Below are 24,180 nucleotides of genomic sequence, written 5' to 3' on the forward strand. Positions count from 1 at the left end.
GTGAACACTGGAAAGTGGAGGCGAGTGAGGAACAGGATTGCCGCAGAGCAGTGACTTCGGGAGTGTGGGCTGGTGTGCAGGCCTCGCGTTCCGGTGCGTGGGTGCAGTGGCGCCCGCCCCGTCTTTCCTCGGTGTGGTTTCCTCGTTAAGCCCTGAATACTTCCAACCTCTCTTCCCTAGTCCCAGTCCCCATAAAAAACAAGGGGAAAACCACAGGTGCAGCCACCTTAGACAGGCTTCAGTAGCTCCACCCTCTCTGCTCCCTCCGCAAGGACAGTGACAGTTGGCGTACACGCCCCAGGGGCACGGCTAAGGTGCACCGCCGTGTGTCTCCCCCGACTCCGGAAGCCGTCAGCCCTGTGTTGGCAGAAGGCACAGGAGGGGAGTGCACTAGTGACGGTTAGCCAGGGGAGAAGGAATGAAAAGGAGGGATCAGCAAATGGTAACTCTGGAAGGCTGTGGGGTTTTGGCGTAAAGGATCCTGGGTTGGATGTGCAGTATCTTAGATCTTCAATGATATGCAAGTTGTATGTCCTCAGAAGTGTCTCCTAGAACATGTAAAAGCCTGAATGTGTAGTAGCATTTCTCTGCCTGGTGGCTTTGTGGTTGAGGTGGGGGTGGGAAGGAAGAAGAGAAGCAGGAGGCCCACCTGCCCGACCGCACCCTTGAGGAATAATCGGGGCCCTTTGGTGAGAGCCTGTTCCTGCAGGTGCTGCTCCAGGGTGGGGGTGGGGGGGTACGTATGGCCGGGAGCACCTTCAGAGAAAGGCCCGGGCTGGTGGAGAGTTCCAGACTTCCTCACTCGGGAACAAATGATGTAAGCAGGGAAGTCCGAGGGCGGGAGGGGCCCGATGGCTCAGAGACAGACGTGATGGGTTTTCTAAGGACGAGTGTGAACGCATTCGGTGTGGGCCCGGGGCGGGGGGGGTGGGAGGGGGCCCACAGTGGGTGTGAGTTATAAGGGTTTAGATTTTAGTTCAGCTTTAGCAGAACCTTTCTAACAGAGAGGCCCAAAAGCGGAATGGGTTTTCTGCAGGAATAGGTGAGCTCGCCATTTCTAAGTTCGTGCAGCAGATAGGTGTCTCCGTGTAGAGTGTGGGCGTGCACTGGGAACGGAGGGCTGAGCAGGTCGCCTGAGCCCCGTCCCACTGAGCCGCCGTTCTCACGGGAGAGACAGGCAGCGAACACGCGACTAGGGCACAGGTCAGTTTCAGTCGCCTGTCCGTGTCATGAGGAAAGTAAAACTAAGTGAAGCTTAGTGATCAGTGGTGGGATGCCACTCCAGTTTAGATGACCGGGGAAGGCTCCTGTGAGGAGGTGGTGACAGTGCAGCCGACTGAAGACCCGGGAGTCAGCCGTGAAAGGACCTGGGAGCAGAGCATTCTGGGTAAAGGTCCTCTAAGTGTAGAGGCCCCGCGGTGGGAAGGAGCATGACACAGCCAGGGACAGGCCGGGCTCAGCCACGTGTTGGCAAAGGACCGAACTGAACTCCCAGGGTCTCTTCTCACTGTTGCCTGTGTCAAAGAAGGAGCATCATGCTGTGCTCGCCCTCGCCCCTGGCGTGGACCCTAGGACCTGTTGGGAAAGGGAAGTAATGCTTCGCAAGGGAAAGATCTTTAACGGGTGAAATGTGGTCGTTATGACTTCTCGGTGGGCAGACTGACTTGAATTTGGGAGTTCTGAGTGGACCGCTTGGTCTGTTACCTAGGGAACTCATGCCAGGGTGTTCGGGGTGTAACAGCTTCAATCAGAAGGTAGAAGCCGCACAGGCCTTTGTGGTTACACATCGACCCTCTTCAATAGCCAGCAGCTGCAGAGACCTACAGCTCCTTCTAGCCACGTTCTCAAGGGGTCACTCCAGGGGCTCAGCTCCGTTTTTAATCCCTAGAGCAGGTGGGCCTCGGGGAGAAGTGGGGTGGGGAGGAGAGGTGGAAAGTTAAGGGGTAAGGGGAGTGGGAAGAGGAGTTAGGCAGTGTGGCAGGGTACAGTTATTTTAGAACCTTTCTTGGTGTCCGGGTTGTGGTCTGCTCGGGCCTCCCGACAAAGGCTGCTGCCACAGCGTTCGTGGAAGCGATTGGCCAGCCAGACTCCGTTCTCCTCCCGAGCTACACCCTCGAGGCTGGGCTGTGCTTTCACTCTATTTCGGTTCCACTCTGTTGAGCCACTCTGATTTTTCTCCCCTAGGCATGTGGTTGCCAAGCTCCGGTTTTAAAGAACCAGATGAAGGTGGCGTGAAAAGAGAAGTGAGAAAAAACAAGAGGAGATGGGAAGGGCTGGGACCCTCTGCGCAGAGACTTGGGTTCCCCTGGCCACCCCGGGCGGGGAAGAAGCACACGACCGTCCTCTCCGAGCGGGGCCCCACCTCTCCCAGCCGGCACCTCTGGTGTCCCGGAACTGTGCGAGCTCCTGGAACACTGGAAGAAGTCTCAACACTGTTCCCTTTACACAAGTTTTGTTTTGGGTATTTACGTTTCTCGGTGTGGAAAACTCGCCAAGGCAGCTGGGGTTTACGCCCCCTGGATTGGAAGTGGTGCGAAGGGTGAGCAGGTCCAGAGGAGGTGACGGGCCGGGGAGTGGGGGGCGGGTGGGGCGTTGCCAGTGCCTAGCCGGTCCCGCAGCTGGTGCCAAAGGCAGGGTGCAGGTTTCACCGTTGACCTTGAAGAAGGGAAGGGAAGGGGTCAGAAGTGCAAACCAAGTGAGAAGTTTCTAAGGGACGAGAATCCGCTTCTCTGTAAGCATGGGTAGCTTCAGTGGGAGCGGGAAGGGGAGGAGGGGGGTGGCCTCAGACTACTGGACAGAAGCTGGCAGGTGGCCTCTGCTGGGGGAAGCAGCGACTCCTCGCATCCTTCCCTTTTAATTAAGACTTAGGAATCGGATTTCAGAATCACCTCTCATAGAAGCTGGACTTTGTTTTATTTAATTTTTAAGCTCTGTGACCTCAAGTTAGTCCCATTCTTCCCCCACCCTCAACCCGTTACCCAGGGTAACTGTCCGTTTCGCTCTGGTCATGGTAGTGTTGCTCCCACCAGCTGTCAGGGTGGCAGTTTTTCTTGTCACCTGAGCCGTGGCGCTCCTACCTTGGGCTGGCAAAGTCAGTGGAGCGTGTCCCCAGATTCTAATGGCACAGCATACCCGTGACTTAGGAGTCAGTGCTGCTTCCCTCCCGTGTCTGTGAGCCGGGGAGGGAGTGGGCAGAAGGTGTGAGACGAAGCTGTGTGGTTGTGCCCCTCCCAGAGGGGGCGCTCTGGCGTCCCTGCCTTCGTGAGTTGTCCTTAGGTTAGAGTGGAGGAGGGCATCGCTTCTGCTGTTATGTGTGTCGCTGTCACCCACTGCTGGAAGGGCAGCTAGCAAGGGCTTCTGAATTTTCTGTGTTCTTCCTGGCAGCCCAGACATTTTCCTGAGTCAGGTCCTGTTTGCCCTCCTTTCACTGGAATTGTGTCAGATGCTGAGTTCAGAGTCGCCTGTCGTGCAGATGGAAGTGAGGAGGAGGGGGGAAAGCCCCAGTGCTTTTCAATGGCCTTTAATTTTTCCTGAAGCAGGCCATTGTCAAATCATATAAGATTATGAGTTTGCTTTTCTGTAGAATTACTCTGGGGAAAGGTTTGCTATTAAGATGTGAAAATTGAGCCGTTTGGTCTTTATTACTCTTGCAGTAAGTGTCCCACTAGACTGCCTCTTGTCTTATGTTTATATCTGCCTCATCTCGTAAGATAAATAATACTGTCAGGCTTGCGGCTTCCTGATGGCTGGGGTGAGGCCTTGGTGTCTTGTGAACTTACAGGACTGCCGCGTCGGGCATCGTCGGCCTTCTGCCTCACGGCCTGCGTGGGGCGGCCACTCTTCCTCCTCGCAGCTGACCAGGGAGGAGCGGGCACTGTCACTGGCCTCGGAGCAGGTGGCCCACAAAGTGAGCTGTTGCGCCGCAAACACAGCCGCCTCTGGTTTGCCCGGGGGCACCTCCTCTGTCTTTGGCTTCCATGGCGTGACCACCATTTCAGATTTTGATCCCAGAAATTGGTTTAACCTGTGAGTCTTGCCTCTTGAGGGAGCAGATTAACTGGCCACCGTGCAGAAAGCGCCAGCCCCGCCCCGCCCCGCCCCGCCCCGCTGTGGTAGAGCCTGAAGCTGGAATCCGTTGGGATCCTTTGAGTGGCTGATGTGTGGGTACCTGGCATTTTTATTTTTTAACCATTTTTGCTACCTGGAATTTAAAAAATATTTTTAGTGTGTGTTTGGCTTTGGGGTAGACACTGTGGGAAACGCTAGAAGCAGAGGACATGGCGTCTGGCCTTCAGGGCGTGGAGGTGACGGCCGCACGTGAAGCCGTGGGGGAACGACTCCGTGCGGCAGGGAGCCGGGCGCCTGGGCAGAAGTGCAGAGTGGGCGAGGTCAGGGTGGGCCAGACGGTGCAGGACAGCTCTGAGGCGGGGCGGCTTGGGTTGTAGGCGAGGGCAGGGCCACGAGTTGAGGAACACACAAACCAGAAGCTTGCAGGCAGGAATCTGCACAGTATATACTTAGAGTGCACACCCCCGAGTTGGAGCAGAAGCACTTAGGAATCCATTTTCAGTGCGGGGGCCTGGGCTGAAACTTCTGAGTCACTGGGCACATCTGAATGCTGAGGGCTTATGATGGTAGAGCGGAGTCCGCAGCCACAAGGTAGCCTGGTCCTGCCCATGGCCGAGGCCCTCACTGCTCCCAGTGCAGCCTGGGTGAGTGAGGCAGAGCCCCGGGCCCCTGTGGTACCAGGTTTCCATGGGAGAAGTCCTGCACTTGGTACTAATCCAAACCCACTGAGGTGGCCCAGCCGCACCCCTGTCCTTGTGTCTCCTGGGAAGGGTGGTGGCTGCCTGTGTCCGTGATCTCTCCATGCTTCAGCCACAGCCCGGCTGCAGCCTAGTTTTCCTCAGCAGTGTGGGCTGCAGGACAGAGTTGTGCAGGGGGAGACAGGCCCCTCGGGGGGTGCGGCAGAGGGGGCGGGGCGGAGGTGCCAGCCTGGTCACAGAAGACACGGAGCCGGAGCAGGTAGCCTGTGGTCAGCACTGCCCTTCATCTCCCCTGGCCGGGCCCACGCTCTTCGCTGCCAGTTCTGTGCTGTGCTCCGCTCATTGGGATGCAGTCTACGTAGGGTACTTACTCCTTCTGGATTATGTTTTAAAGTCACGCACTGGAAAGGGTCCTCACCCCTCACTGACTTCTGAGCTGTGGGCGGATGAAGTCAGTGCCCTCCGTCCTTGCCTGCGTGGCCCTCGCTTGGCTGTGGACGAGCTGCTGTAACTCCCCTCGGGACGGTGTGGACCCCTGTCAGCTGGTGACCACTACTGCTACCACTGGCCGTTACTTGAACTTGTGGAGGAGCACAGGAGTAAGGAGGGGAGGAGCTTTGGCATAGGGGCCGGGTACATGGGGGACAGCCGGGAGTTCGGGGCCATGGGCCGTGACCTGGGCCCCGTGGACAGCCTGTGCCTCGAGGTGGTGAGTGCACACTCACCGGAATGTGATCTGGGGCCTGCAGCCACTGGCCTTGGTGGAGACTGGCGTGCCGGGGAGCTCTCCGCCGGGTCGATAGGCCTCCGCCTCCTTTCCTCCTTTCCAACGTAGCTGGTTGTGTGGTCCCTACTAAAGTTGGAGATGATGTTGAGAGAGCTGCAGGCCCCCTACAGTGCACACCCAAGAAGAACTGGGGAACAGGGAGGGTGGTTAGTGGGCCCAGATCCGGGTGTGAGAGACTGGAGTGCAGCTGGGTGCCCTGGGGGCCTGCCCCTTCAGGCCTCACCCAGAGCCCCAAGGAAAGCAAGGCCTGCTAGGAGCCCTCAGGGCCCAGCAGGGGGTGGGGGTGGGGGGAACTTTCACCTGGGTTCCTTCTGTCCCGGCCCTGCGGCTTCTCCTGTGGCCGAGGGCCTGAGGTAGGTGGGGGCCTGGCCGCCGGGGTGGAGCGCCGTGGCTGCTGGAGGGCAGGCGGGAGTCGTGTGCGCCCCGGTGCTCGCGTCTTCGTTCGCACAAGTCTTACCGCCGGTTGGGTGTTGAGAGCATCTCCACTGGGGGGCCCTTGCCATTTGTTTTCCACTTTTAGAAGAATGACATGCCCCTGTCCCTAAGGGAGGAGCTGTTGAGTTAGACATTTTCCCTATGGGAATCCTCTTGGTTGTGTCTGTGGGAAAGGGGGGGCGGATAAATGATTTTTATCTCTTAATTGTCAACACAGCTGTTCTCACACTGAATTTGTGCTATTGCATACATGTAGCCATCTTTCTTTTCACTGCAGCAGTGTTTATCAGTAGTTCAAAATGATTTATTTACTCCTGGGGAGTAAAACCTTTTTTATTAAAAAAGAAAAAGAAAAAAAAAGAAAAGTGTGACCCCCCCTTCCCCCCATGATCGCTATGGGATTATTGGGCCACAAAGCTCAAGAAGGCAGAGACAGTCCTCCAGTCTCCACGTCTGCCCCGGTTCGGCGTGGGAGCCTTCTGGCTCGGCGCAGGATGACGGGAGGCCTGGAGGAGGCGCAGAGCAAAGCCGGGGAGGAGTGCGGCGGGCTGGACCGCAGAGACGGAGACGCTGGGGGCTCAGGTGCTGCAGTTAGGAAAATAGAATAGTTAATTGTATTTCAAATATTGGCTCTAATCTGCCAGGGAAAGATCTGTCTTTATATGCAGATTCACGTTGTCTTTGCCCTTTCCACCCCTTCCTGACCTTCCTGGTAGGTGCTGTCGGTTTCTTCCTGTTCCCTTCCCGTCCTTGCTGCCCCTTCTCCACCCCTTCGCAGTCCCATCTACCTCCCGGAAAGCCAGTCCTGCATGCCGAGTCCGCGACGCGCCTTCTCACCCGCTTCATCTCACTTAGAGGGTACCTGGAACTGCTCCCCCACCATGCCAGGAGGCATCAAGGGGCAGGCGACAAGCAGCCAGCCACGGTGGGAGGACACGAATGTCTGGTTGCAGCTGGACTGCGATCGTAGTTGCTCCTGGGGACAGAGTGCAAGGCGAGCTCAGGACACTCTCGACTGGAACCCAGGATACTCACACACCGCACAGCTCTGCTCGGAACTGCGCCCTAAGCCCCCTGCCCAGCTCAGGTGGAGTGGGAAGGCTGGCCCGACTGTCCCTGGTGCTCCCCTGAACAGGGACCTGCCCCTCAGGCCCGGAACCTCTTGCAAGGGACAAGCATAACCCAGGCACCACTCTGGGCAGGCGGGACACGAGCGCCCGCGCCGGTGCTGCCCGTGGCACAGCCACTGCTGTACATTTCTCGGTTGTTCTCCAGACACACGAGAGGGGTGTCGCTCTGGGCTCAGGTGGCTGCCCAGAGGGGAGCCGCACCCCCGGCAACCACTTCTGTCCTTCAGGCCCCCCCTCCCCACCGCCCTCCAAGCCAAAGCGTGGCCTGGCTTTTACCTTCCCGTTTAGTTTTCCTCCTCTCCCCTCCCTTTTTGTGCTTAATTTATTAAAATAGTTACTGTATAATTTATTTTCATAAACTATAAAAAATTACTAAATGGTTAAAATAGACTTGCAGGCCAATCTTAAATGGGGTGGGAGGGCCTGAGGGTGGGGTGGGGAAAGATGTTTTGATATAAACAAAACAGATGCACTTTGGGTGTGTTTTGGTATTTTTCTGGGGCTAGCGGGGCGGGCGTTGGGAGGCCCCTGTAGACTAGTCCCAGAGCGGGGTGTCTGTACATACTGTATCCATAGGCATGTTTGACTCGTGCAGAGGGGCACTCGTGGCCGCCACAGGTCCCGTTCGGAGCCCCCGTGCCAGTCCCGGTTTTTGTAAGTGTCCGTGCGGGAGACCTTTGGCCCTTGTGTTTGTATCTCCTTTTTATGATCGCTGTACTGACTCATGTCTTTTTGGGGAGGGGTGAAAAGAGATTTGAAATAAAAATGTTTAGAAATTACTTCACATTCTCTAGTGTGTGTTTTCCGGTCCCGTCCCCCCTTTTCGTAGGACTCCTCACACCACACCCCTCAGGCCAGGTGACCCCGCTCCTAGGCACTGGGGAGCCCCTGTGCCCTGTGTCGTCAGAGCACAGCCAGAGGTGCGGAAACACTCCCGAGTCTGCTGGCCACTGCCCAAAGCTGCCTTCTCCTTCCTTAGGAAGTGCTGAGTTGGGGCGGGGGAGGTGTCCCGGAGAGCTTTCTGGGACCCAGCGCCTGAGCCTGTGGGCCTTGGTGAGCGGTGGCAGGGTGGGGCTCTGCTTGGGGGGGAAGGCGGGCTTATCTCAGAACACAGGCATCCCTAGCATTGGCCGAAGCGGGTACCCAGGCTTTCCTGAGTCCAGCCTGCATCCCTCTGCCCTTCCAGCCCGTTCTCTCTGGAGCTGTGTGCTCCTGGAGAGGGAAAGGCCAAGCACGTTTCTCTGACAACCGCGTGTACGTGGAACACTCACGCACCCCCTCTTCCCCTCGCCACCCAGTCCTTTCCCAAGGTCCCCGCTAAGAGGGCCCGTACACCACGCCAGCCCATTTTGGGTTTCGTTTTGATTTTCACGTTCTGTGCATCCTCAGTGTGGGGAGCATGCCGGGTCAAGTCAAACCAGAGTCCTCAGGAGTTGCATCTCCCAGGGACCCACCGGAAGTGCTCATGGGGGGGAGGGGGGGAGTCTGGGAGTGCCTGGTCCCCAGTCAGCTCGTTCTGGAGTCCCAGGCCTGCAGCAGGGTGAAGCAGTTGTTTATCCGCATGACAGCATTAACTCCTGGGTCAAGTTTTCTTCCCTTTTGCAAGAAAAGGTGCTCCGAGCCGTGAATTGTGAACAGCATTACAAGGGAAAATGCTCACCTCAGAACCAGTGACTGAAATGCTCTAGTGACCGCCAAGCAGACACAGTCTGGCAGCCACAGGGACACCTCGCCCAGGCTGTCAGTCACGAGTGTCAGCGTGCATCTCTTTGAAAACGGAGACCGAGGTTTTCATTACTTCACATTGGCATCGTGTTAGTGAGGGCTGGTTGGTTTGGAAAGAGAGGTGCTAGTCCCCTCTGACCTGGGTCATAGAGCCATGGAAGAAGGAAAGGAGACAGCCCCACGTTAAACCACCATCTCCCCACTCTTCCCTCCCCAAACCTGAAACCACCTGCGTCATCGCCTGTGTTTTCCTCTCAACCCCCACTTGAATTCTCCCAGAGGCAGCTCCATCTCAGTGCTCGCTCGTTGTGCACAGGCCTCACTTTCTTGATTTCTATTATAAACACATGGCAGACAGCCCTGGCCAGGTAGCTCAGTTGGTTAGAGCGTTGTTCCCATACACCGATGTTGTGGGTTCAATCCCTGGTCAGGGTGCATACAAGAATCAACCGATTAAAAACAAATAGGTGGAACAACAAGTTGATATTTCTTCCCCTCTCTAAAAAATGACATTTTAAAAAGCACTTGGCAGATAGTGCTCCCCATTCCTTTGTGTGTCCCCCTGAGGGAGGAGGAGATGGGGGGCGTGAATTTTGTCTCTCTCAGTTCCCTCCAGCCCCTCCCGGTGTGAGCGTCTCGTGCATAAGGATGCCCCAGTACTGTTTGTGCTGCTCGGGTTCTGAAGGCCAGCCACTGCCCCCCGCCCCCCGCCCCACGTGCTCCGCCAAAGGCCCAGGAGTTGGTTCTAGCCCCGAAGAGGCACTAGCTGAACGGCTCTCTAGTGAGGCCCCTTCCCAAGAAACCTTCAAGAGGAATTTGGACCGCCCCGTTACCCCACACACCGACCCCACTGAAGCTGCGGTTTCACCGCACGCCCCTCCCCAAGGGCCGCGTCCTAGTTTGGGCGGCCTTCTCTCTTCATCGGGACAGTTTCCCAGCTGGTCGTCCCGGTTCCCCTCCAGTCCCTCCCAAGCAACGGCGTGCCCAGGTCACTTCCTTAGCTTAGTGTCTTCCGTGCCTTCCAAGCTAGAACAGGAAATCTTGACTCCTCAACGTGGCATTCAAGGCTGTTTCTCCTCCCCAGCCACACACGCTGCACTCCGGTCACGACGCCTGACCCCGAGTACTCAGATGGTGACACCCCCTTCTCCTGCCACTCCACCGTCCATTGACGCCAGCCCCTCCGCCTGTTCCCCTCTTTACCTGCAAACCTCCTGCCTGTTCTTCAAGGTTCTGCTCCCTGGTCACCTCTGGGATGTTCACCCGTCACTCCCAGCCCAACAGATAGATGCTCCTCCCTCTGTCCATCCAGACACACGTTCACATGTCTGCCTGCTGGCTCGACTGCGAGGGACCGTGCCCACGTCCCGGTCAGCTCCCTCCCGGCCCCAGCCCTGGCATCGTTGAATAGATGTGCCAAGATGGTGGGTGAAGAGATGTGAGATCGCCCCCTTTCCTAGGAGTGCTGCTGGGCTTCCTTGGTCTCCAGTCAGCCAGCCTTGAACCTGGATTTTCACCTTTCACCCGGGACGACATGATGGTATGGGGCGGAGCCACTGGATGTCAGTCTGCAGAATTCTTTCAAGGGATTGACGTTTTGGTGGTCGGAGTGACGTTTTGGTGGTTGGAGTGATGTTTTGGTGGTTGGTGGTGCCATGGACCACTTCCTCTTGGTGCCAATGGCAGCAGGGAGAATGACAGTGCTGTCATTGTCCTTTGGGTGGAAGGTGATGCTGATGTAAGATCAGCAAGCTTTGTCTGGTGACCAGAGGTCGCACCCAAACCCCACCCTTCTTCACATCCTGAGCTTCTCATCTCTTCTCATCCCTCGGTGGGAGGTCAAGGGCTGGCTCCCCCCCCCCCCCCCCAGAAACTTGGCTTTGTTTCTGGGCCTTTTCTCTGCAGATCAAGGGGTGATGGGACAGGCAGGGGAACAGGAGAGGCTAGCTGGGCTTATACTGGGAGAGAAGAATACGGGTGGGAAGGTGGTGGCTGAGCTCGGGGTGGGTCGGCAGGCTTGGAGTGGGACAGGAGAGTCTAGCAGCCGCTGTCCTGTGTGAGGAGTTGGTAGAGTTAATGAAAGTTTCAGGGCTCTGGCCTCGGGCTTTGGCCGGAGCCACGGACAGGAGGCAGCCAGTCAACTTTCTGTTTTATACTGATGTTTCTCTGTCTCCCTTTGTCTCTCAAAAAAAAAGAAAAATCAATGAAAACATGTCCTCAGGTGTGGATTAAAAAAAAAAATATATCGCCCCGGCTGACGTAGCTCAGTGGATTGAACGTGGACTGCGAACCAAAGCATCACAGGTTCGATTCCCAGTCAGGGCACATGCCTGGGTTGCAGGCCACGGCCCCCAGCAACCGCACATTGATGTTTCTCTCTCTCTCTCTTTCTCCCTCCCTTCCCTCTCTAAAAATAAATAAATAAATACAATCTTTTTAAAAATTCTGGGACTTTCTCTGTGCATTGGGTGTTCCCTCCTGGCACCCCTTCCCCGCAGCTGCCACCCTCCTCCTCACCCTGGCGTTGGTGCAGGAAACGGCAACAGAGATTGATATCTTATTCTTCTGGACATGGGCATATGTGTTTTTAAAAAATTAACTAACTTTTTAATTCTCACCTGCCCTGACTGGGGACCGAACTCACAACCTGGGCACGTGCTCTGACGGGGAATCAAACCTGCAACCTTTCTGTTTATGGGACGATGCTCCAATCAACTGAGCGACACTGGCCAGGGCAGACATATGTCTTTGAATGGGACACCATACGTAGGAGTGACTGCGGGCCCAGCTTGGGACGTGTTAAACTCTTACTGCACCTGGAGAGTGGGCTCTGGGTCTCGTTCCTCTCCTGCTCTGGCCCCCATCCCACAACCCGGCCCTGGGCCAGCACACCAAGGGATGTGCCCGAGTTTGCTGGATACAGTGGGGCAGGTCAAAGATGGGGTGTGGGTGGGGGTAGGGAGGAAGGCGGCGGTAGGGGAGGGTCCTGTGGGTAGAATCACCTTTGGCCCCAAACTGGGGGGCAACCATATGGCATAGGAACTCTCATCCCTCCCCTACTTCTAACAGGAAGTAGTACTGGTGAGGGGATGACCCGAACGCCACGTGGAGTCTGGAAGGGAGGCGGCAGGGAGGGGTGCGGTGGTCTCAGCCAGGACAGGGGTTTCGTGAGCCTGAAACACCTGAACAATCTTTTCAAACCTCGCACTCACCCCTAGACTAAGACGCCCTCCTAGCCTCTCCAGGACTGGGGGAGCGGTGGGAGCGGAGAGGGTGGCGGACAACACTCAGATGCGTCTGATGGGTCCTTCGCCTCCTGCCCGCCCTACACCCACTGTTCACACTCCGAGGGAAGGAGACCCCACCCAGCATTTGCAGGTCCGGGTTTGAGCACTGGCTCCACCCCTGGCAAGTGGTGTGATCTCGGGCACGCTATTAATACTAACGCTTTCTCCGTTTGTCTCCTTGTGAAAAGGGGGGCAGCATTTTTATTTACCTCGTGTGTGAGTGAAATACCCGGCACCTCTTCAGCACTCGGTACTGTCCGCCATGAACACGGCTCATTACCGTTATCAGCAGCATTTGGAGGCAAAGAACTGGGAGCTTTTGCCTTCCCAGAGGCAGAGGAAAAATGAAAAGGCTTCGAAGCTTTTCAGGCTGCAGAGGTGGGTGGGCTGGAGGGAAGGGAGGGAGAAAGAGGTGGCTCGGGGCAGGGCTGCCGGGTGGGTGGGAAGGGGCGGGGCTGGGTGCATTGTTGGGCTTTTCCTGCCACCTAGTGGTCTCCTCCGGGATAGGCCACCCCACTGTCCCCTCTGGCCGGGTGGTGATGGGGAGAGGCTGGTCTCAAAGGTTCCACAGTATCTCTAGTCCTCTTCTGCCGCCCCCCTTCAATGCCCTGTCCCTTTGGGGACCCTGGCCCATGGCACATCCTCCACATGACCCTGGTGGAGAGGACAAGTCCCCTTTCTCCTGGTGGAGGGAGGCTTTTTTCCTCTTGGCTCCCAGGCAGAGTAGGGAGCTAAGGCAGACGCCCCAAGAGCTATTGGAGGCTACCTCGGGTCTACCCTCAACCCCACTGGCTTGATGACTACTAATGGTTATTCTTTTTTACTTTTTAATCCTCATGTGAAGATATGCTTAATGGTTTTAGAGAGAGGAGAAGGGAGGGAGAGAGAAAGGGAGAGGAACATCAGTGTGAGAGAGAAACATCGATCAGTTGCCTCTCCTACGTGGTAACCCACCTGGGGACTGAACCCACAACCTAGGCGTGTGCCCTGACTGGGAATCGAACCTGCAACCTTTCTGTTTATAGGACAACATGTCAAGCAACTGAGCCACGTCGACCAGGGCTATTAACGATATTCTTGCCCCAGAGAGATGCCAGGGTCTCCTGGCACTGGGAGCCCAGACCTGTCTCCATGTCTGCCCTGGGTTTTACGTAATTCTATAAATACTTAATATCTTGCACAGGCCCTGGGTTATGGTTGTCCTGAGCCTTCCCCTCCCATCTTCCCCAGAGGATTTCGCTCTTCATCTTTGGGAGGAGAGGAAGAGAGGACAGAGAAGCGCAGCCCAAGGCCTGGGGCTGAAGGGCCCAGCTGGGGCCTCTGAGTCAACTCGGCGTCTGGGTCTCCGGTTGTCCCCCTCCCCCTGGGGCGGTGCCCTTCCCCCTGGGGCGGCCACCTGGAGTGATGTCCTGGTTGCATCATGTCTGACTCCAGCTGTGACTTTTCTTTTTGGGGAGGGGGTCCAGCCCCAGTCCCTCAGGAGCAGGTCAGGAGCCACATACCGGGCTGGGCACTCGGGGTCAGGCATCCACAGGCCCCTGGTGTCTGCCCCGCTGCCCACCACCCTCCCACCCTGGATGCCCACGTTTCCTCTAGGCCCCCAGCCGCGCCAGGCCAGGATTGCATCATTCTTGGCTTTGTGTGCAGAGCAGCAGGTGGAGGAGCAGGGCCTGATGCCTGCCGCCCTCCTTCCCCCTCCTCTCCTTCCACTCCCTCCTGGTCCATCCCCCTCCCTCCTCTCTCAAGCCCGTGGCACCCAGGGATTGTCTGTCTTACCTCCAGGCTGTCAGCTCCCTTTCCACCTTCCCCTGCCCCCCAGGGAGCCCCAGAGGGCACAGGTCACAGAGGCAAGGGGAAGGAAGCTAGGGGCTGCGGTCCACACCAGGCGAGAAACTGCCCTTCTTCACCTCTGCTCCCCACTCGGCGGAAGGCAGGTCCCGCCCCCAAAAGGGATGCCCGATTGCAGCCAGGGTGTGGCCCCCAGAATTGGGGGACAACAAGATCAGAAATTGTCACCCGCTAAACTACAGATAATACTAATCAACAAAAGGTGAATTAATTCACCTTTTGGAAAGTGTTTCTATTGAGTATTTATGTGTGTGGTCCGAGGACCAAGCATTTATTTCCTGCTCACACCTCATTCGATCTTTCACCAGCCCTGTGGGTGGGGGCCATCGTCACCCTGGTTCTGCGTGAGGACGCGGGGGCTCAAGGAAGGGAGTGCACCACCTGGCTACTCGGTGGCAGACCCAAGGTTTGAATCTGGGCTTGTCTCCCTCCGGCATGACTCGAAGTCTCTCAAAGGGGTTGTGGGGACTACAATGCTGACCAGTCTGGGATATTTTTTTGACCCCCTAAAAGAAGGTTTTTGCCCAAAGATACTCATCAAGAGACAAGACTGCCCTTCCTGGCCGGGTGGTTCAGTTGGTTGGAGCGTTGTCTCTGTGCACCTGAGGGGTTGCGGGTTCCATCCCCTGGTGGGCACATCCCTGAGTTTGGGGTTCGATCCCCAGGTGGGACACATACTGGAGGGAGGCCACTGATTCCCTCTATCTGATCAGTGTCTCTCTCTCCCTCCCTCCCTCCCTCCTTTCTCTCTCAAATCAGTCAAAACACATCCTCGGGTGAGGAAAAGAAATTTAAAGAGAGAGGCAGAGAGAGAGCAAGAGAGACAAGGCTGTCCTCTTAATCTTATGAAGGAAATAAGATACATATCAAATGGCCTGGGCTGAGCCCTGCCCCCACACCCTCCTGCTGCCCCTCTGAGGCGCTGCTGGGGCTGAAGGTTCTGGCCTCAGTGGGTGCAGGAAAAGGAAACAAAGAGCAGGAGCTTGCGGAGGATCCAGACTGCCAGGGGAGCCTGGTGGGCTGCATGCGTGGACCCCGCAGGCTGGGGCAGAGATGGTGGGCAGTACCGTCCCTTCCTTTCACAGGGACTCTCTGCTTGGGGAGTTCCCGCAGTGGGGTGGGGGGGGAGGGTTGTGCTGCAAAAACAGCTCTGGACTTTGGCAGCCCAGCCACCGTGACTTTGGCTGGCGGCGGGAGTCTAGTCCATGGGGCCAGCTCAACATCTCTGGGGGCTGACGATTCTCAGCCTTGCAAAGCCCAGCTCCGGACCTTAGGTCCGGCCAGGCAGCAGCTGCTTCAGAAGCCCGGCATGGGCAGCTGCTGCCACCTAGGCTGCCTCCTCCCTCTTGTTTTCATTTCCCGGTGGCTGCTTCAGCTCTGAAAGAAAACCAGAGGGAAACCAACTGGGAAGAATGGAGCCTGCCTTCCACAGCCACCATGGTCGGAGAGATGTGCTTGCTGGCTGGCACTCTTCTCTGTCTCCTGTCTCTTTAGCCCAGGACAGACTCCGTCTGAAGGGACAAAGGGCCTCATTGACCCTATAGCCTTGTGACCCCACCCAAGTCTGCCCTCCCCTCCCCGGGCAGCCAGCAGGGCACTCACTTGGGGAGCAGACAGGGGCCATGAGGCCGCAGAGAGGGCACGGCGGGGAAGCCAAGAGAGGCTGCAGACAGCTGGGCTGGGAAGACTGGGAGCGCATGGGCAGTGCCCACCAGATCCCTGAGAGGAGGGGCGGCCAGGGGCGCAGGGCTGCCAGTCCTGCTGGCTGCAGTCCCAGAAGCAAAGCAGCAAATAAGGCGCAGGGCCCGAGCATGGGAGGGCTGGGGGAGTCCAACCTCAGTCCCAAACAGGGCTGCCTGGGAGCTCAGGGCCTCTCTGGCCTGCATTCCTGCCTTCCTGCCCCCAGCATGTCCCCCACACCCAGCCCATAAAGCCCCCTTTGTCCAGGCCCACTGAGGATCTTAACTCTCCCATCTCAGCTTCCTGCCCCCTGCCCCCTCACCCTCTGGTGCCTAACGAAGAGGCCAGGGTACAGCAAGAAGTGGTGAGACCCTCTTCATGGCGGCCTGGGCGCTGGCCCCGGGGGGCTGGACAGTCAGCCCCTGAATACGGATGCCCCCACCGCACTACCTGTCTCAGGGCAGAGTAATTCCCACCCCTGTCCACTTGGGACTCCACCCTCCAGCTCCGGGCAGCAGCCGGCCTCTCACATGCCTGCTCATGTGATGCCCCCCCCTCAGTGTGGCCCTGCCCTGCGAGGGGCTGGGCAGAGGAGCAGTGGGCAGGCAGGAGCCGGCCGATGGGGGCTGGGTGTGAGTGGAGGAGGCAGTCTTTTCGCTACCTCCCTGGTCTTTGGTAGAGCGGGTGGCCCCACAGCCTGCAAGCCGGGTTCTCAGATGGTACCTGGGGCTTCAGGGGACCCTTCCCCAGTGGTGGACAGTTCGGCCATCCTCCTGCTTGGCACGTGCCTGGGGCATGCGCACAGTGGGCGGCAGGAATCTCCATGCTGTTCCCCACGCCCCGCCCAGGGTCTCACAACACATTTGAATACAGGCTGAGCCTCGCCACACAGAGTGGCCCTTCCCCACCAGGTCCTGTCTTTGCAGGGTCACAAGGTCTAGACCCCTGCACACGCAGGCCGGGGCGGAGCAGTGTGTCCTCGTGTGCCAGGCTCCGTGGGCATCTCCGGCTGGCTTGCAGGGGAGCCCGGGGGTGGGGCCTCAGCCTGGGAGACAGTGTTCTGGACCATGGGGTCAGCTCTGTCATCAAGCTGCTGTGTGACCTTGGGCCAGCCCCTCTGTGGCCCCCGTAAAATGAGGGTGGGGCCATCTAATTCTCATAAACCTCAAGAATGAGGAGAGGGGCTTCCCTGGAAGGGGTCTTCTCTGGATTAACAGGGCCCCCCAGGACAGGCAGAAGAGAGGGTGCTGGCAAGGGTGAGCCCTTGAGTGCATGAGGAGTGTGTGTGCATTGTGTGTGCGTGTGATTGAGAGAGTGTATGTGCGCGTGTGTGCGCGCGCGGTGTCTCCACCCGCGTGTGTAGAGAACAGGGGAGGGGAGGGGGCGGGGCCTGCGGGGCAGGGCGGGGCAGGGGTCTGGGCGGCTGACACCAGGCGCTGCTTGGGCTCCGTAGTGCTGCACGACCGCGGCGCATGGAGGGGCGACCACCCCCAGCGCCCCCCGGCGCTGGCGCGGCGAAAACGGCATAGCTGGCAGTAGTATGGAGCAGGTCAGTGGGCGCGGGCGCGTGTCTGGGAGCGGAGGGCAGGGACTGGGGGCGCTAAGAACAAGGTGTGGGTGGGCACGCCGCGGGAGAGGGGGACCGGCCGCCGCGGGAGGGGTTGGATCCCTGCGCGGGCGGGGCCCGGGCTCTGGGGGAGGAATGGGGCTGGTTCGGCGTGTACACACACACACACACACGCGAGTACCCCCACCACCGACACACAGGGAGATGGGCGCGGAGGGAGCACACGCTGCCTCTCTCCTCACCCCACCCCCCTCCAGAAGGAGAGCACCGCGTTTAGAAGCCCCCTCCCCACTCGATAAGGTCCCGAGCCCCGCTAGGATCCTAGGCCTAAGGGGGCTGCAGGCTGTGCCGAGTGAGAGCGTGACAGGAGGTGGGGGTGGCTCTCCCAGGCCGTACAGCCACCAGGCTGACCTGACCGCCCTAGTGGGACCCTAGGATACCACGGTCCCCTTTGCCCCCTGCGCGTCCAGGGTTTCTCCCAGCCGGGCTCCCCCTCCTCTCCCAGTTACAGCCGCAGCAGCTGCTGACATCTTCACACGGCGGTGGGAAGACAGGGTGGGCTGGGCAGCCTCTCCCTGCACCCCTCCAAATAGAGACTTGCGCCCAGTCAGGCTGAGGGGGGCTGTCTTTTTCACACAGGCTCCATCCGAACAGGCCAGGGGCAAGTGGTCCCCCAGGTCAGAGCTCCGCCCGCTCTCCACAGAGCTCAGCAAATCCTGGGTGAGCGGCCGGTTTCCTCAAGTGCCGGGAGGGCTCCATCCTGGCTTGCGCCCCCGTTGCTCCGAGAGGGGCAGCGGCCTGGCCCCTGGCCAGAGTGTGAGGCTGCTCCGGGAGCTGCCTGGCTGCCTTCCCCATCCCGACTTCGTGCGTGCGAGCGAGGTCTTGGGGTGGGGCTGGCGTGGCGGGGTTTTCTCCTCCTGGGGGTGCCTTTGCGTGCTGGGCTTGGCACACTCCCAGGCGCCCTGGGGCCGCTCCACCTGAAGCAGTGGCTTGGGGTCCCGGGCTCTGAAACCCCCTCTTCCGGCCGGAGCCAGCCCCGGGCCTCTGTGGCGGAGGGGTTCCCGGGCTGCCTGTGATGGTGGTGAGGAGGGGCGCAGGGTGAGGAGCCAGGGCCCGCGCGGTGGAGCCAGGGGCTGGGCTGGTCCTTAGTTCTGGGGTCAGCGAGGGCCGCTGGGAGGGTGGAGTGCTTTGGGCGTGCACTCGCTCCTTGCTCCTCGTGATGTTTGGGGTGGGATTGTGGGCTGGTCTTCTCCAGGCCTGTTTGGCGTCTTGGTTGTTAATTTAAATGGCCAGTGGCAGCTCCCTGGAGCACCAGGCCTGGCAGGGGGAAGGGGACGCAATTCATCATGTTCATCATGATCTGCTGTTGCTGTCATTGCGGACTTTATCCTCAACTCCACTCTGGGGGGCGGGGGGGGGGGAGGAGAAGGGGGAAGTACTAAATACCGCTGAATCGCTCAGTGTAAAATAGTTAATTTTATGTTATGTGAATTTCACCTCAATAAAAAAAGGAGGGGCAGGACTAAGGGCCCCCCACTACTGTCTGCCTACATCACCCCAAATGCATCTCGCCGGATGTGCGACTTGGCCCAAGTTGTTCCCCCAGGCAGCCCCGAGGTTGCCTGCATCAGCCTCCTCTCCTTCCAGGGGGTCGGCTGCTTCCTCTTTTCCGGAGGACAGAGCGGGCCTCCCCGGGTCTGGCATTGTGGAAGGGTGGGGAGAGCGGGACGGAGGGTCAGGACGTTGGACTCCTACCCTGACCCCATCGAAGAGACACTTGGTGGCTGTGGACTGCTGTTCTCTCTCTGGGCTGCTGAGATCCCTGCCAGCTGTGATGCATGGTGGCTCCCCAGGTCCTGCTGAGGTGTCCTGGGATGATACCTCTGCAGCGGAGGAGCACAGCAGCCAGCCTGTGCCTCTGCCCTGTGGGGACTCTGACGGTCAGCACAACGCACAACCGTGGGCCGTGGAGGTGCCCTGGGCCGAAGGCAGGTGCCTTAAGGCAGCCCCAGCCCCGCCAGCCCCGTGGGTATTGCCAGTTTTCTGGATGCGCCGGAAGCATCGTGTGTGTGGGGTGCTTCTGAAATCAGAGCTTCTTTCACGGCACCAGGGGAAGCTCCTATTTTAAGTTTCCCATGTGCCGAGCCCTCTCGTAAAGCAAAGAATCCTTTTATAGTGCAAGAACCACCCTGATGTGTCTGTTTGGTATGTGTGGATTTTGGCATGTCGGGCTTCCTTAAAGGGGAGCATGCCTGGAATCTCGCACAGGGGCTGGAATCGCCCGGTGGCGTGTGGGGTGGATGCAGGGCTTGCCCCACTGCGGTCAGTGCCCTGCCCCTCTTTCTTCTCCATCTAATGCCCCTCACTCTCGCCTGCCCGGGGCTGGCTCAGGGCCAGGCAGAGGCGAGGGGAGCAGCTGCGGGGATTTCCAGAGCTTCCAGGGGGAGGTGGGAGCCACCCTCCCCTCCTCCTTTCGCCCCTCCCCTCTGTTCCTGTCCCTTCTTCTCTTCCCTTCCTCTACATCCCCTCCTCTCTCTCCTCCTCGCTTCTTCCCTCCTTCCCCGCCGGAGACAGGGAAGAGGGTGGATCAGGCCTGTCCTGTGCGCAGTGGCATGCAGGACCCAGGTGTGGCTGGGCAGGGTCCAGAGGCCTGTGTAGAAAGCAGACTTGCAGGTCGGTTGCTAGAAGAATGGAAAAGGCCTCACAAACAACGATGGAATTTAGCATCTGGGAGCTGGAAGGGGACACCTGGCCTGGCCTCTCCGGGTGCCGGGGGGGGGGGGGGGGGTCATGCTTTGTAGGAAGAGCAAGAGCTTACCATAGGCCTTCAGTAAGTTACTCGCCCTCCCTGAGCCTGTTCTCTCCCTTGTATAGTGGGGCCGACAGTGCCCACCTCACAGAGCTGTCATGGGCGGTACCTGGAATCATGTCTGTAAAGAACCTGGCACATATTGGGTGCTCAACACATTTCAGTTCCTCTCCTCCCCATCTTGGTGTTCTCAAGCTCCCGCTAGGGGATGTCACGCCCAAACAGCCCAGGCCACTGGGTCTTCAGTTGTCACCAAGCTGAAAGGCTGCAGGGCTGCGACCCCAGCCCAAGGCCACTCCTTCTCCCCCAGGTTCCCCACACATGGTTTCTCCGAGGGGCTGCCAGCTAGCAGTGGCAGCTCGGGGGCATCGGTCATCTACCTTCTGCCCTGACACCAGGGCCTCTCTGGGTGCGGCTGGCTTGCCCTGCTGCCAGCCCAGAGAAGTCAAAGTCTCTCACTCCTGCCCCAAGCCCGCGCTGTCCAGAGGTTGCTGAGCTGGGACCCCAGCTGTTTGGCTGGTTTCCAGTGTCCCTCGGGCCCACCCTGGCCAGGGGTCTGTAACCCCCGCTCCAGCCCCCCCAACCCCCCATCTGAGGGATGTTCAAGTGGGAGCCCTCTTACCCAGATCCCTCAGGGACCTGGAAACAAGGGTGAGGGTGGGGACTGGCATCCTCTTGAGTGGACAGTTGCCCCGCCCTATGCCATTGCAGATACTCAGTGAGGTTCGCTCTGCGGGCTGCCCGGAGCTTCTGCCAGGGCCTGGGCCCCACCCGCCGCCCAGCTCTCAGGCTTCAGGCCTCCTTCCCCTGCCACTTGCCAGGTGAGAGCCTTCGCGATCTAGGTCAAAGACTGTCTCCCACGCTCCTGCCTTCCTTCCCTCATTCCGGAGGCCCCTGATTGTTGTGCTTGGTTTTCTGCTCGTACCACCACCACCACACCGGCCCAGCCATCCTCTCCTGTGTCTGTTGCCCTTCCTGGAATAGGAGCTCCTTGCGGGCAGGCATAGCCAGTGGTTCATCGAACAGCCCCCGCCACCCCACACAGCGGTTTGCATGTAGTCGGTGCTCAGTAAACGTCTTTTGACTTGAATGAACTGGGCGCTCACCTGCTTTGGAGATGAGAATTTGAGGGACGGTGGGTTGCTTTTCAGGGAGAAGCAGAGGACTTGGAGGCTGAAAGCCAGAGGCATGAGAAGTCAGATCTCTCCCCAGCATTCCCCTCTCGCCCTGCCCTCATGCCCTCCTCCACCAGGGGGTGCTCTTCTACCTCCGGTGGAAGAGCCAAAGCTCTGGCCGGGTTTACCGCCACCTGTTCTCCAACCCGTCTTCCCCCCATTGTCTTTTCTGTCCAGCTCACAGCCTGCTTTGAATACGTGATCAAATCCGAGGCCTTATTGTTCTCAGCTCACAGAGGGTGAAACTGAGGCTCAGAGAATGTTCTTTTCCTCAAAGACATAGAGCTACCAGGTGGGCAGGATGGGAACCTGAACCCAGGTCCTGAGACCCTCGGTTCAGTGCTCCCTGAGGACACCGAACAACGCCTTGCTAGCTTCTGGGCCAGCCTGATCCTGACCCCAGTGGTCCGGTCCAGGGCGCCCCTCCTGGCCCGACCTGGCCTTGGGAAGACGGGTTCTTTTTCTTCTACTCCACTCATCGCCCCCTTGGGCTCTCCCACCCCAGGGGCCTGCTCCTCAACCAGAAGGCCTGCTCTCGTCTCCCCCACCCCAATGGAACAGTGCCTTAGCCAGGGCTCACCTGCGTGCCACCCCCTCGCTGTCCCTTCCTGCTAATTCTCTCAGCAGGTGCGATTTCACGACCTCACCCCCATGCTCCTCCTCCACGAAGCCCTGGTCTGGACTCCGCCCCCACCCCACCTGGAAGGGCCCTCCCTGCCCAGCGCAGTGCCACTTCCCCCAGCCACCAGCTTCCTCTCGGTCTTCCTCGCTGCCTCTTCCTCCCTCTTGTGCCACTGATGGTGCGTGCTCCTGGGGGCCTGTCCCACGTCTGGCCTCCTCTCTGCACCGTCTCTGGAGAATCTGAACCACACTCCTGGGCCACCCATGGCGCCAAAGCCAGGTCTCTAGCCCCGGCCTCCTTCCGGGGGACTGGACCCCAGGCTTACGCTGCTGATCACTGCTCCACACAGCCTGAGAGCTACCTCTGTGGACTCTGGGCCCAGATGCCTGGGTTCAAGTCCTGAGTGGCCTTGGGTGAGATATTCAGGCTCTCTGGGCCTCAGTATCCCTGTCCACAAAATGAGGAGTGCACTATTTCACAACCGTTTTTTTCGGGCTCCATTGGAATGATACACACAAAACACTGAGCATGAGGCTATGTCCCCTCTCCCTGAGAACATTTGAGACAGAAACCTTGGAGTTGTTCTAGACTCTTTTATTTCTTTCCCCCAATGCTCAGTGGGTCTCCCAGTCCCAGGGACTGTGCTGTTCGTTGCTCCATGCCTGGTGCAATGCCCTGCCCTTTGGAAGTGCCCCCCCCACGCACACCGGCACCAGCACCGGTCGCAGCATCCAGCCACAGGGTAAACTCCAAGTGCCTCAGTCCCAGTCACTCCAGGGTCACATCCCCACCCGCGTTTCCTTCCTCATCCCTCCATGCTTCCTGTGCACGCACGCTCCGCCTGGCTCCCGCCGCTCCCGCCCCCTAGTTGCTCCCTCCTGCTGCTCTGCCTTTGTCCACCGTGGTCCCCCCCCAATGCTTTTTCTCCCATCCTGACCCCATCCCACCCACAAAGCCCCCCAAAGCTCAAGGCCACCCCCTTCTGGAAGCTTTCCTCTGCTTCTCCAGCCTTGCATTGCTCTTTTTCTGAGACCTCACATGAGTCAGGGTTGGTAAGACCCCAGTCCCCCCAAGGGAAGGAGCTAGGCCTTATCTCTCGATCCCCAGGGGCCACCTCCACTTCCCTGCCCCCTCATATATCAGGGCTCCCGATAAGGGTTCATGGATGAAGGAAGGTGACTGGGCTGGGAGGGGAGTTTAGATTCCCAGGGAGGGACGCCCTCCACCCTGTGTGGGGCTTCAGTGCCTGAAACCCCAGGGAAAGCGTAGGCCAGGGAGGGAGCAGATTTGGGGGTGGATGGTGGGATGCAGGGAGTGGGAGGGAGGGAGGCAGGAGCTGGGGAGCCGGGAGGGAGAGGAAGGACGGGAGGCAGAGGTTCCAGAGAAGATGGATGAGGCAGGGCAGGGGCAGGATGGGGGTGCGGGTCAAGGTGCAGGAGGAGGCGGGAAGGGCAGGAGGGTGGGGACAGAGCACACTTTCTGGGAAGTGGGGGAGGTGAGTGCAGCGCATTGTGGAGGGAGGAATGGCCTGCCGGCCAGTGTGAGCTCATTTCCTCTCACCGCCTCCCGCCTCCCGCAGTATCTGAGGGCATCAGGCTCTGGAAAAAGTGAGCCAGGGGGCCCCCAGGGGCCACCACTCTCCCTCCCTTCCCCTGGCCCCAGTTCGGTCTGGATCTCAGATGCCCTGGCTTCCCCCTTTACAGGGACAACCCGTTTGTCATGAGAGGACAGGACCCCTGAGGCAGGGTGGCCGCAAGTTTTGGGCCACTGGAGCTGCAGGGCAGAAAGGGACAGAAACAGGAATCTGGTTGAAGACTAAGCGAGAAAATACAGCGTGACGGATGACAGTTAGACAGCAGGAAGGACTTCTCGGGAGTGGGGGATGACTCTGGGTGCGCATGACCCTCACGGAGAGAGATGGGGAAGGAAGAGGAGTCATGCACTGCCTGTCATTATAAAAGCATCCACTCCCATCGACTTCCAGGGGATTTAAAATAAATTAAATTAAATATAAGATTTACTTGTTTATTGTTGTTTAAAAGATTTTATTGATTTATTTTTAGACAGAGGGGTAGGGAGGAAGAAGGGGAGGGAAACATCAATGTGTGGTTGCCTCCCCCCCCCCCCCCCCCCCCCACTGGGGAACCTGGCCCACAACCCAGGCATGTGCCCTGCCTGGGAATTGAACCAGGAACCCTTTGGCTCACAGGCCAGCGCTCAATCCACTGAGCCACACCAGCATGGGCAATTACATGTAAGATTTAAAAACAAGTCAGGATGTCCTTCCTCAGGTTCCCAGGAGTAGGGATGGCCTAGCTGGTGCCTGAGCCACCCGCCCTCCAGGGCCTG

At 58.7% G+C, this 24,180-nt stretch overlaps 2 protein-coding genes across 4 annotated transcripts in view; both read left to right on the top strand.

Moving 5' to 3' along the window:
- Positions 1-7,897, top strand: part of SOCS7 (suppressor of cytokine signaling 7) — a 31,125-nt gene extending 23,228 nt beyond the window's left edge. For all 3 annotated transcript variants that reach the window (XM_028520920.2, XM_036033837.1, XM_036033836.1), the window contains one exon: positions 2,185-7,897. The gene's annotated coding sequence lies outside the window, so the exon portion shown is untranslated. The remainder of the gene's footprint in view (positions 1-2,184) is intronic.
- A 9,185-nt stretch (positions 7,898-17,082) lies between these two features.
- ARHGAP23 (Rho GTPase activating protein 23) overlaps positions 17,083-24,180 on the top strand; it is a 77,071-nt gene continuing 69,973 nt past the window's right edge. The window contains exon 1 of the mRNA XM_036033840.1: positions 17,083-17,207. Within this exon, the coding sequence (XP_035889733.1) occupies positions 17,199-17,207 (9 nt within the window). The 5' untranslated portion in view covers positions 17,083-17,198. The remainder of the gene's footprint in view (positions 17,208-24,180) is intronic.

This window comes from Phyllostomus discolor, chromosome 8, assembly GCF_004126475.2.
Source record: "Phyllostomus discolor isolate MPI-MPIP mPhyDis1 chromosome 8, mPhyDis1.pri.v3, whole genome shotgun sequence".
Taxonomy (NCBI): domain Eukaryota; kingdom Metazoa; phylum Chordata; class Mammalia; order Chiroptera; family Phyllostomidae; genus Phyllostomus; species Phyllostomus discolor.